Source organism: Rhinopithecus roxellana, chromosome 3, assembly GCF_007565055.1.
Source record: "Rhinopithecus roxellana isolate Shanxi Qingling chromosome 3, ASM756505v1, whole genome shotgun sequence".
NCBI classification, from domain to species: Eukaryota; Metazoa; Chordata; class Mammalia; order Primates; family Cercopithecidae; genus Rhinopithecus; species Rhinopithecus roxellana.
Genome location: NC_044551.1, coordinates 84,578,637 through 84,591,616, shown reverse-complemented (window position 1 = coordinate 84,591,616; position 12,980 = coordinate 84,578,637). Strand labels below are relative to the sequence as shown.

Genomic DNA, 12,980 nt, shown 5'->3' with positions numbered 1-12,980 from the left:
AGACGCAGGTGCTCCTGTACCTTGTTGGTATCCACCTCTCCTCTCCTTCATTCAACTATGTTCATTCTCCTGGGATCAACAGGATGAACAGGATGGTCTCGATCTCCTGACTTTGTAATCTGCCCGCCTCGCCCTCCCACAGTGCTGGGATTACAGGCGTGAGCCACCGCGCCTGGCCTAATACTCTTGATGACTGAGTACAGTGTGGCACTTTAAATTCCAGTGCTCCAGTGCTTATATAGGTTTCTATTCTCAATTTGTTACCACCTTTTTGCAGCTTGATCTACTGTCAACAGAATTAATAGCTGAGAAAGCTTTTTTGTGTGTGCATGCCCAACAAGTCCTTCCTCGGATGTGGTCTCTTTTTTTTTTTGAGACAGAGTCTCACTCTGTCTCCCAGGTTGGAGTGCAGTGGTATGATCTTGGCTTACTGCAACCTCCACCTCCTGGGTTCAAGTGATTCTCTTGCCTCAGCCTCCTGAGTAGCTGGGATTACAGGCGTGCACCACCATGCCCGGCTAATTTTTATATTTTCAATAGAGATGGAGTTTCAGCATGTTGGTCAAGCGGTCTCGAACTCCTCACCTTGTGATCCACCTGCCTCAGCCTCCCAAAGTGCTGAGATTACAGCCACCACGCCCGGCCCGGATGTGATTTTTTAAGAACCATTGTTCTACTCTTTTGGTCTTGTAGAGGGTTCAAAGTGCCTTCTATTGTGAAAGATAAGATGCATAATGACCAGACATAAATCATGGTGTGCTGCTAGAAGATAAATCCTATTAATAGAAAAATACTATTTCCTTTTCCATGGCTTTAGATATTCCTAATGTAGTTAAAGTCTTACAGGTTGAGGGCCAACTTCAGTGTTGCTAATTTCGGGAATTCCTGATCCACAGAAAAAAGAATTGCGAGACCTCCTGAGTAGAGTCAATTTAGTTTAATATGGGAAACAGGATTGGGAGAAAAGTAGAAGTTATTGGTCTCGTGTAACAATTTTTTTTTTTTTTTTTTTTTGAATGATAGAGTCTCCTTCTGTTGCCCAGGCTGGAGTGTAGTGGCGCGATCTCAGCTCACTGCAGCCTCCACCTCCCAAGTTCAAGCTATTTTCGTGCTTCAGCCTCCCGAGTAGCTGGGATTACAGACATACGCCACCACACCTGGCCAATTTTTGTATTTTCAGTAGAGATGTGGCTTTACCCTGTTGGCCAGGCTGTTCTCAAACTCCTGGCCTCAAGTGATCACCTCGGTCTCCCAAAGTGACCCTGCCGACAGATTCTTGAATAATTCCCCTGCTCTTTGTTTACTCATGAAAGGAAATCAAGCAGAAGCACAGATCCTGCTACCCTAGACAACTATAACAAATTACATTACCCAGTACCTGTGTCACGAAGTTGAAGTGATGTATGCATCTCTTAAAGCTCTCATACTAGGTAGTATTGTTTCCATTTTATTATACCGGAGGAAAGTGAAACTGACGCTCAGTTAGTTTAAATGACTTGACCAGAGTCATATCTGTGGATGCCAGAGCCATGTTTGGACTGTGGCCCCAGGTCGGTATTCTGTTTTTAGCACATGCACAGAGAAAATATTGGAGAAACATACAGAAAGACAAAAACTTAAATTATTAGTACTATGCTGTATAAGAAATACAACTTTCTACTTTAAAAAATTTTGTTTTAAGATATACATGGATACCTACCTAATGTGTAGATGCAAATTCATTTTCTCCCTCAGATTCTCGACTTAGCTGGAAAAAATGAGTATTAAGTGTTCATTCTAGAAAAGTAGGGTAATTTTTAGGAAATGAAATGTCTGTGTTATGTCCTTTTAGCACTTTGGTGTCAAATGCAATGGAAATAAATTGTTTTGGAACTTTTAGAGATGTTGCTTCTTAGAATTTGTCCCTCTGGCTGGATAAAATTAATCTGAGAACAACAATTTCAGTTTTTGATTTAAAGCTGATAGGAGCATTTCTAAGTGTTTTAACCTATGAGAGCTTCATTGTACCCCCACACACCACACCCCAGTTCTTTTCTACCTCTCCTAAGGTGCCCCAGGATCATCACACATTTGAGATGATGTGCACTCTGAATGTGAACTTGGTAAGAATCCAAAGAATTGGCTTTTCAAGAACCAGTGAGGTAAAAACCACCAGGCTGCCTCTCAGCAAGTCCTCAGGAGTGGCAGTTGACTTTAACATCCATGTGCTTTTGTGCTGTATGTCCGCAACCCCCAGACTGTGGACTGGTACTAGTCTGTGGCAGCACTGCAGGAGGTGAATGTAGGAGTAGGGGGCAGCAGCATTACCTCCTGAGCTCTACCTCCTGTGAGATCGGTGGCAGCATTAGATTCTCATGGGAGCGTGAACTCTATTGTGAACTGCACATGAAAGGGATCTAGGTTGCACACTCCTTATGAGAATATGAGTAATGTCTAATGACCTGAGGTAGAACAGTTTCATCCCAAAATCATCCCCTGCCCCCCTGCCAGCAACCCCAGGTCCGTGGAAAAACTGTCTTCTGCGAAACCAATCCCTAGCTCCAAAAAGGCTGGGGACTGCCGCTGTGTTGGCAGATCCTTGAACGTGAAGTACAGTTCTCCTAACAGAATTTTTCTTACTTGTTCTGATCAGTTTTGTAGTAAGAGTTTCCTTTACAAGCAATGGATGCTACACTGATTTTCTCTTTTGCAATGGGAAACTGGAGACCATGTTTGTTAGAATGGTACATAGCAGTGAAGAGTGTAGGCTGTGAGTTTAATGGGGCTTGCAGATCCTTGGTTAGTAACTTTTTTTGAGATAGGGTCTTGCTCTGTTTCCCAGGCTGGAATGCAGTGGTGCAGTCATGGCTCACTGCAGCGTTGACCTCCTGGCCTCAAGTGATCTTTTCACCTCAGCCTCCCAGGTACCTGGGACTTCAGGCTTGTACTGCCATGCCTGGATGATATTTTAATTTTTTTGTTTGTTTTGTAGAGACGAGTCTCACTGTATTTCCTAAGCCCGTGTCAAACTCCTGGGCTCAAGCAGTCCTCCCACCTCGGCCTCCCGAAGTGTTGGGATTATAGGTGTGAGTTGCTGTGCCCAGCCATAACTTACTTTTTTTTTTTTTTTTTTTGAGACGGAGTTTCGCTCTTGTTGCCCAGGCCGGAGTGCAGTGGTGCAATCTCGGCTCACTGCAACCTCCGCCTCCTGGGTTCAAGCAATTCTCCTGCCTCAGCCTCCCAAGTAGCTGGGATTACAGACATGTACCACCACCCCAGCTAATTTTGTATTTTTAGTAGAGATGGGGTTTCTCCATGTTGGTCAGGCTGGTCTGGAACTCCTGACCTCAGGTGATCTTCCTGCCTCGGCCTTCCAGAGTGCTGGGATTACAGTCATGAGCCACCACGCCCAGCAAGCCTGGTCTCTACTAAAGATACAAAAATTAGCTGGGCGTGGTGGCAGGTGCCTGTAATCCCAGCTACTTGGGAGACTGAAGCAGGAAAATCACTTGAACCCAGGAGGCAGAGGTTGCAGTGAGCTGAGATCACACCACGCCAGCCTGGACAACAGAGCAAGACTGCGTCTCAAAAAACTAAAAATAAATAAAAATAAAATTGTGCTTTGCTGGCCGCGGTGGCTCACATCTGTAATCCCAGCACTTTGGGAGGCCAAGGTGGGCGGATCACCTGAGGTCAGGAGTTCGAGACCAGCCTGGCCAACATGGAGAAACCCCGTCTCTACTAAAACTACAAAATTAGCCGGGCATGGTGGTGCATGCCTGTAATCCCAGCTACTTGGGAGGCTAAGGCAGGGGAATCCCTTGAACCCAGAAGGCGGAGGTTGCAGTGAGCTGAGATTGCACCATTGCACTCAAGCCTGGGCAACAAGAGCGAAACTCCGTCTCAAAAAAAAAAAAAAAAAAATTGTGCTTTAATTTAGTTCTTTGTCAATAACACGAAGAAAACTCTCAATGATAATTTTTTTTTTTTTTTTTTTTTGAGACCAGGTCTCCCTTTTGTCGCTCAGGCTGGAGTGCAGTGGCACGATCTTGGCTCACTGCAACCTCTGCCTCTGGGTTCAAGCAATTCTCCTGCTTCAGCCTCCCGAGCAGCTGGGATTACAGGTGCCCGCCACCACGCCCGGCTGATTTTTTTGTATTTTTAGTAGAGACAGGGTTTGCCATGTTGACCATGCTGGTCTCAAACTCCTGACCTCAGGTAATCTGCCCACCTAGGCCTCCTAAAGTGCCGGGATTACAGGCATGAGCCACCACACCTGGCCAAGAATTTTTAAATTACCAAAACACTCATCGCTTTTAACATGCAACAACAGTTCCTCTTGCTTAAGCCCCAGACCAATACTTCAGAATCATCTGGGGAGCTTTTTACAAAATCAGAGGGCCAGCCTGCATCCCTGCCCTGTAAGTCCGCAGGCTTATGGGTGCCAGAGAGTGTTTAGATACAAGCTCCCCACGTGATCTGACCACACTGCCTCAGACGCACTTGGTTTATTGGCATCTTACCACCTCCAGTTTACACGATGCTCAAAAATGGGTTCTCAGGAAAAGCTATAACATTCTTCAACCTCAAGATAGGCTGTACCCAAGTTTCTTCTAATGCCATATTTCAGTCTGAATTAACAAATTCAGAAAACTTCCCACCCAGGGCCTTCTACCAAAAAAAAAAAAAATCTGATTTTATTTGTTGACAAAACTGGTTGTGTCTTGTAGAATTTTTCACAATCAGAATTTGACTGATTATATCCCCACTATTATTTAATATGTTTCTCTGTCCCAGTGTTTCTGATAAATTGGCTGATTGCCATGGAAGTTCAAAGAGATTGAGGTTAGATATTTTGGCAAGAACGCTTCATGGATGGTGTGGTACACTTTATTAGGAGGCCTATGGTGCCTCTTTGTTAACAGCCGTATATGATCATTGCTTTGGTCTATTCATTCATTCATGTTTGTAATTAATTATCTTTGAATGTCCAATAAATACTGAGCCCCAAATAGAGGCACTTGAATATATTTTTACTGAGAAGCAGTGACACAGAACCTGGCCTTGATTCTCTATTAGAAATGATTATATCTCTTGGCACTGTCTTGTGGTTTTAGGTAACTTTGAAGGGACAAAGAATGTTCCAGCTGTCTTTACTGAGCCCTGGTGTGCTATAGATTAGCTGGATCAATACTGACTCAATACATTCATGTTTTTCTATTTTTACCTTTGGGCCTTATTCATATGTCCATATTCTCTCAAGAACACATCATCTTTTGCTTTCAACCCTTGATCCTCACTGGGAGGAGAGGAGATCATGCTGTGGCATGTCATCTCCTTTCTTTCTTTTCTTTTTTTTGAGACAGAGTCTCACTGTTACCCAGGCAGAGTACAGTGACATAATCTCGACTCACTGCAACCTCTGCCCCCGGGATTCAAGCGTTTCTCCTACCCCAGCCTCCCAAGTAGCTGGGATTACAGGTGCCCACTACCATGCCTGGCTAATTTTTGTATTTTTAGTAGAGTCGAGGTTTTGCCATGTTGGCCAGGCTGGTTTCAAACTCCTGACCTCAAGTGATCTGCCCATTTCGGCCATCCAAAGTGCTGGGATTACAGGTGTGAGCCACCACGCCTGGCCGTTGCCATCTCTTTTCTTTCTGATTCTGCGTTTGAGGAGCCTTGCTTTGCTGTGTGACGCTTCAAGTTGTTCCTTAGATAAGGAGAGATAAGAAGCGCCTGCCTTTCCACCTCTACTTGGGACAGCTACTAGTTATTGGTCCTAAATAATTAGTTTAATACATTAAATATCCATAACTTGGAATTTTCTGTCTTCCTTTAGTTAAAAACGTTTTTAAAAAGTATTTAGCAGGCCGGGCGCGGTGGCTCAAGCCTGTAATCCCAGCACTTTGGGAGGCCAAGATGGGCGGATCACGAGGTCAGGAGATCGAGACCATCCTGGCTAACATGGTGAAACCCCATCTCTACTAAAAAATAAAAACTAGCCGGGCGAGGTGGCGGGCGCCTGTAGTCCCAGCTACTCAGGAGGCTGAGGCAGGAGAATGGCGTAAACCCGGGAGGCGGAGCTTGCAGTGAGCTGAGATCCGGCCACTGCACTCCAGCCCGGGCGACAGAGCGAGACTCCGTCTCCAAAAAAAAAAAAAAGTATTTAGCTTGGGCCCAGTATGGTGGCTCACACCTGTAATCCCAGCACTTTGGGAGGCCGAGGCTGGCAGATCACAATGTCAAGAGATCAAGACCATCCTCTCCAACAAGGTGAAACCCTGTCTCTATTAAAAATACAAAAAGTTAGCTGGGCGTGGTGGCACACACCCGTAGTCCCAGCTACTCGGGAGGCTGAGACAGGAGAATCACTTGAACCTGGGAGGCAGATGTTGCAGTGAGCTGAGATCACGCCACTGCACTCTAGCCTGGCGATGGAGTGAGACTCTGTCTCAAAAAAAAAGAAAAGAAAAAAAAAAGTAGCTTTTAACATAAAGGAAAAGTTCCTGAGGATATGTGATATTTTAGTGTGTATTCTGAAAGCATGGCTTAATGTTATTCATTTTAAACCCTTAAACAAAGAAAAATATCCTTTGCTCTTCTCTTTTAGGAAATTCACACAAATGAAAAGGAAGTAACAGAGAAGGAAGTAACTCTTCACTTGTTGCCAGGTAACTGTCATGTTAGCATAGTAACTCCTATACAAGGCAAAGCCAATGATAAATTACATCATCCCTAGCCTTGCTGTATTTAAACTCCTTTGTTTTCATCCTCCCACATATAACAGTAATGAATTGAACAAACATATCAAGGTTTTTAGTTCAGTAACTACACACCTGGATCTGAGTGTTACAACATCTGCAAAGAATTTTTCTTGTTTCCTTTTCCCCCAAGCTGATGAAAATAAACCTGGGATATTCTTACTGCTTTCACAATCTAATGAGGCCTTTTTCAGGCCATTTTAATATGGCCTCTTCTAGTATGCTGATCCCCAATCTGTAGGAAATTGAGGAAAACAATTCAACTGCCATGGCCTCCCAAGGCAACCATTGGTGGGTGACTTTACCTGTTGGTCCATACCCACTTGTGCATGTGAGCATGTGTACTGGGGATGCTGGGGTTTACCAGCCCTGGGGCTGCCAGCACTTCACCCTGCAGTCATTGTGAAGGAGCCTGGATTGGTTGAATATTTTTGAGATAGAGGACAGTGACTTTAGCTTAAGTTAGGTTTTAATCATTTCCATGTTCAGGAATAGAAACTACTTGGTGGTGTATCCTCTCCATATATGGGATATTCTGTGATCCATGTATTTAATTCTTTTTCTACTTTCTTTTTCCTAATTCAAAATAGCTTTTTCAAAATAAGCTTTTTTAGGTACATTTCCCCAAAACAATACAGGCTTTATTCTGCTGCTTTTTATTTTATTCCAGTTTATTGAGGGGATATAAATCTGTGCAAGTTTCTGACTGATCTACCTTATTTGCTAAAAGAATTCTGTAACTTTTTTTGATGTTTTTAAATGTCAAAGACTTTTTTTCTATAATGATTACTTAAACCGTATCTCCTCTTGTTTTGTCTCTTCTTGGGGTTATAGATTTGGAAATTTTATTTTTAGCTTAGCATTATGCATATTCTCCCCTCTCCTGAATTACTTCACAGTCTCATCTAGGTGTAGGTATGCAGTGATGAGTTCAGAGTTAACTTCTCTGAGTCTAGTTTCGTAAACTAGACAAAGATCATTTCTAGCTCCCAACTCTTATGCTTCTAGACTCTGTGATCTGGTATAAACCAGCTGATTATGGCACAGCATGCTATGTTTGCAGAGGGCCTCACCAGGAATGTTGTATTAGCTAGTGCATGCTAATTTCTGGTCTCTAGTACATGAGCATGAGATGGGGCTGGCCTGGTCTTGGGGAGAGCCTCACCATTAAAAGGTGTTTCACGTTGGGAGTTGAAAGCATAGGAAACCTTGCTCACATGTCTTCTCCCATGGACTTGGCAGAGACACTTTTTCTGGGACTATTTTAAACCCTAATGAGGCCCTGTCTTCATTATTTCCTTCAAACTGTGATCTCTCGAGAGGCTGACCTAGTGACTGAGCCATCTTCCGGTGTTTCCTTAGTGTTTCAGCCTGAGTTAATTAACCCCTTGAAAGATGAGGGAACAGCACCATAATATATGTCCCTTCTGAGTGTCTGAAACTGTTCGTTTTCATTTGGAAAGATAGACTAAATAAATTTTGAGCCAAAAAGGAAATTTAAAGACCTTGAAGGAGCTATCAAGAGGGAGATTCCAAGGAGAAGATGGTTGTCTGTTGCGTGAGAAGAAAAATCTTTAGGTTTTTTTTTTGTTGTTGTTGTTGCAAAACATTTATACTTAGTTTTTCATTTCCCCCATAGTCTTCTCTTTGGCTCCTCTGCTTCCAGGTGGCAGAGAATACTGACCTATTCCCTAATCCTCATCTTTTTAACTGCAAGGAGGGATACTTTCTGTCTCCAGGGACTGCAGTTTCTCATATCAGCTGGGTGCTGCAGATGGAGCAGGAGAGGTGACGCATTGAAAGGAAATACGCTTAACTAAGAAAGAGAGGAAACACGTTTTTTCCCCCACAAACCTTTGACTTCTGTTTTCCTCCCAGCGTGGAGCCAGAACAAGGGTGGTCATGCTGTGGAAGGCTGCAGCACCTCTTGGATCTATGGAAGCTGCCTGGAAGCCCCATGGCCAGGAAGGCACTGCCAGTCTCTCTCAGCACTTCCAGTATTAGAAGCTGCCCCCTTTCACAGGAAAATGGGCTTGGGATCTGCGTTTTTTAGGGCAGACTAGGGCAAGGCCATCTGTGTTCACTTAGGGTATTGCTTCTATAGAACATCTGCTTGGGTCAAAGTAATGAAAACACTAAGATTTCTGCATGAAAGTGCAGCTCAGATCATTAGTACCTATTTGGACATTTCCATTATTCCCAGTGAGAAGACAGAAATGTCCTGCATGGAGGTGTATCTGAGCCATTTCAATTTCACTTCTTGGTGGTTTCCACTCTGCCTCATCTTCTCTCCTATGTTTTTGAAGCTCCTGCCATGCTGAAAAGTGTAAAGTTCTGAAGCCCCGTGTTGTATTGTATGTTTGTCCATATGTAAAAAGGGCTGGAAAGCCTTCAGTGTTTACATATTGTGTGTTCCCTGAGAACTCTTAAGGAGGACCTGTTTTGGATTCCATCAGGTGAACAGCTGCTTTGTGAAGCCAGCACAGTACTGAAGTATGTCCAGGAAGATTCCTGTCAGCATGGCGTCTATGGGAGGCTTGTCTGCACAGACTTCAAGATTGCCTTCTTGGGTGATGATGAATCTGCATTGGATAATGATGTATGTATGGGCTGCATTTGGCAGAGTTTGCAAGCAATAGTGCAGTTGTGGTTCTGTTGTCTTTTTCTCCCAGCTTCTCAATTACTCTACCCCCTAACACACGTAAACACAAAGGACAGAAATCCTGCATGTATGAACTGCATCTGGTGAAGTTTGCGGGGAATAGTACAGTTGTAGCTCTGTTGTCTTTTTTCCCCCTAGCTACTCAGTTGCTCCACTTCCCACCATCCACACCCTCCCCACTGCCCCACATAAATAAACACAAAGGACAGAGTCCTCCTCATCACTGGCCTACTCTCTGTCTTTCAGGATCTCCTTTCAATGGCAGGACCGTTTAGAAATTTCTCACCTGTGCCTCATATCATACTGGCTTGCTTTTGACCTCATGTGTTGACACTGTCAATTTTTAATTTTCTTCTGTGTTGCAGTGCAATATATACCACTCACTGGAATAACATCTTCCAAATATACTAGTTCCCCACGTTTTCTCTATACTAAGCTCTTCCTTAAACCTAGGAACTGAGTCAGTAATGAAACCGATGGTGAATGCAGCCTTTGAATTTAGGTTCACTCTGTTTTTGTTGTGTTTTTTAATTTTTTTTTTGAGACGGGGTCTCACTCTGTCACTCAGGTTGGAGTGCAGTGGCGCAGTCGTGGCTCCAATAATCTTCCCACTTCAGTCTCCTGAGTAGCTAGGACCATAGGCGTGTGTCATCACGCCTGGCTAATTTTGTTATTTTTGGTAGAGGCAGGGTTATGCCATGTTGCCCGTGCTGGTCTCGAAGTTCTGAGCTCGAGAAATCCACCTGCTTTGGCCTCCCAAAGTGCTAGGATTACAGGCATGAGCCACCTTACCCGGCTCACCTTATGTTAAATCTGAACCTGTAGCAGTGGCCTTGTGAAATTTGTTACTACTCATGAAGAATGAGCAATTAAGTAAGGAGAGAACTGCCCATACCACTAGGAGAACACCATATGTTAGTGGAAACCCAGCCAAGGCACGTCCTGGCCCCAGTGTGCCAACTGTCCCAGATCACCCTTGGTTTTTAAAAAGCAGCACCAGTGCTGCCTCTTCCATCTGACCTTGGGCTTGGTTCATAGTCCTGTACAAAGAGCATTCACCAGAAACTTGAATCTCTTGTTCTTCCTGAGGCTGACTTCAGGTAGCTCTGTCAATCCCCTATTCACATTTGTGTGGAGAAATGTTAACCTGTACATGACTTCCCCACACTTCTCAAAGTGATTGTGTGTGGCATGGTGGGTTTGTCTAGGAGGAGCCCAGAAATGGCATGTTCTGGTCCAGGCGTGGTGGCTCTTGCCTATAATCTCAGCACTTTGGGAAGCTGAGGCAGGTGGATTGCTTGAGCTCAGGAGTTCGAGACCAGCCTGGGCAATATGCCGAAATCATGTCTCTGAAAAAACACAAAAATTAGCTGAGAGAGGTGGAGTGTGCCTGTAGTCCCAGCTACTCAGGAGGCTGAGGTGCAAAGTTAACTTGAGCCCGAGAAGTGGAGATTACAGTGAGCCAAGATTGCCCCACTGCACTCTAGCCTAGCCTGAGTGACAGAGCTAAACCCTGTCTCAGAATGAATCTCAGGAGCTTTTCTCACACACTTCATTGTCCCTTTTTTAGGAATGTCGCTGCATTTCCCCCTTTTTCTTAATATCCAAGTAGAGAATGGTGATTTACTCTGCCTATAAATGTCTAACAGTGTGCAGAGGAGTCACAGTTGTTTCCTTTTGAATCTTCTAGGAAACTCAATTTAAGAATAAGGTTGTAGGAGAAAATGACATTACACTGCACTGTGTTGATCAGATTTATGGAGGTAAGTATCTGTTTTCCCTTAGGGTGTTGGCAACCTTTGAGAATATAGCTGATAATGATGATAATATTTTTATGACCATTTATAATTAAAAAAAATTTTTTCACATATATCATCTTGTTTAAATCTGTTTTATAGATGCTAAAATTGAGATGTATAGTGGTTTATATAGGGTCACTTAGCTAGAGGAGCTTGGATTTGAACTTGGAACCTGTTCTTTCTAATACTTCACTTGATGCCATTATATGCTAGATGTTGATCAGACTTTTTGATATCAGAGTTAGCTGTGTAGGTTTTACTTTATAGGCTGCTGTGATTAAAAGGTCTGTTGTATTGCATTAGGATGTCTTTTCTGCTGACTAAACAAGCCTCTCCTGCCAAGCCTCTCTCTGTTCCACTTCTCTGTTTTTGTATTCGGGGCATCTTCAGAAATCGTTCAGTGATCATTTATGATGTTGTCAAGACTACTAGGTGCTGAGTGGGCCAAAATTCTAGGACAGTGAGGGGGTCTTAGGGAGGGGTCCTAGCTGTAAACCCAGGAATTGACTGTCATGAAAGCATGTCTCTAGTCATTTCCCTTTCATCTTTTATAAGATCAGCTTTCAGAGTGGGTTTTCTTTGGGCCATTGGATTCAGTTCTGCCAACAGTGGCCAGTCTGTTTGTTCTTGTGCTTACTCCAGAGGGCTGAAGCACCCTGAATGCTCTCAGAGAGCAAGGGCCCCTGCTGGAAGAGGTTGGGCTTCCTTTGGCAGTCACTTAAAAAGCAGGCAGCACATTTCCTCTCATTCTTGGGAAGTATCCCTAGAAATTGATCATCGACTTCGTTTCTTTAGCATTCACTTATTGCTGTGTAACATAATTTCCCTTCCTGATTTCATTGCTGATCTGCAGTGTTTGATGAGAAAAAGAAAACTCTCTTTGGACAACTGAAGAAATACCCTGAGAAGCTCATTATCCACTGCAAAGACCTTCGAGTGTTCCAGTTTTGTCTGAGGTACACAAAGGAAGAGGAAGTCAAAAGGGTAACTAGTTGCATGTGTTTTTAGGTTTTATTTCCCATCAGGTTTTCCCCACTAGCTCTAGTTTTTGCTTACGTTGCATGAAGGTTAAGGGGAGGCTTTCACTCTGTGAACTTGAAATTGGTTGTAATCCCATATTCTTTGATTAGAATGTGAAAGGTAATTTGATAAAGCATGCCTGTGTATCATCTTGGCACATGCTACCTTTAATACTTCAATTCATAATGTTATTATTCCTGGAGCCACTAAATGGTGGGAGGTGGTAAACCAGGTCAAGAGGCGGTAGGGGAAAATGAAGGAAGGATGAGACAGCTAAAAGTTATTCCTATTCTCCCACTTATGACAGTCTTTCCACAAGACAGCAGTGATGGAGAATTCCAACTTCTATGAGTAAATGAGTTTACCTGTGGGAGGTAGTGGTTGTACATGGAAAGGAGGAAGTATACAGGTCAGATGAGCAAAGCCAAATAATCAGATACGCTTTTGGAGACTAAGTAAACTTAATCTCCTGGTTGCCACAGCAAGTTGAGATATGCAACTGGGTGAACTCAGAAAGTAGTTGTATCAATTTGATATTTGTTGTAATTTCTAAGGTTGTTTTTTTTTTTGAGACTGAGTCTCACTCTATCACCCAGGCTGAAGTGCAGTGGTATCCAAGATTTCTCTTATTAAGATATTGATCTCAGACTTTTCCCTCTGATGGTATAAATACATCAGGGGAAACCTAGCAGGAGGCCTGTTCATGTATATTGTCTTGGCTACAGTGAGTTTGCACACTTAGTGGTAACTCCTTAATTT

General features: G+C 43.5%; 1 protein-coding gene across 1 annotated transcript in view; it reads left to right on the top strand.

Annotated features, from left to right (window-relative positions):
- Positions 1–12,980, top strand: part of MTMR12 (myotubularin related protein 12) — an 89,167-nt gene that overhangs the window by 31,948 nt on the left and 44,239 nt on the right. The window contains exons 2-5 of the mRNA XM_010378014.2: positions 6,590–6,650; positions 9,197–9,339; positions 11,093–11,165; positions 12,055–12,185. Of these exons, the coding sequence (XP_010376316.1) occupies positions 6,590–6,650; positions 9,197–9,339; positions 11,093–11,165; positions 12,055–12,185 (408 nt within the window). The remainder of the gene's footprint in view (positions 1–6,589; positions 6,651–9,196; positions 9,340–11,092; positions 11,166–12,054; positions 12,186–12,980) is intronic.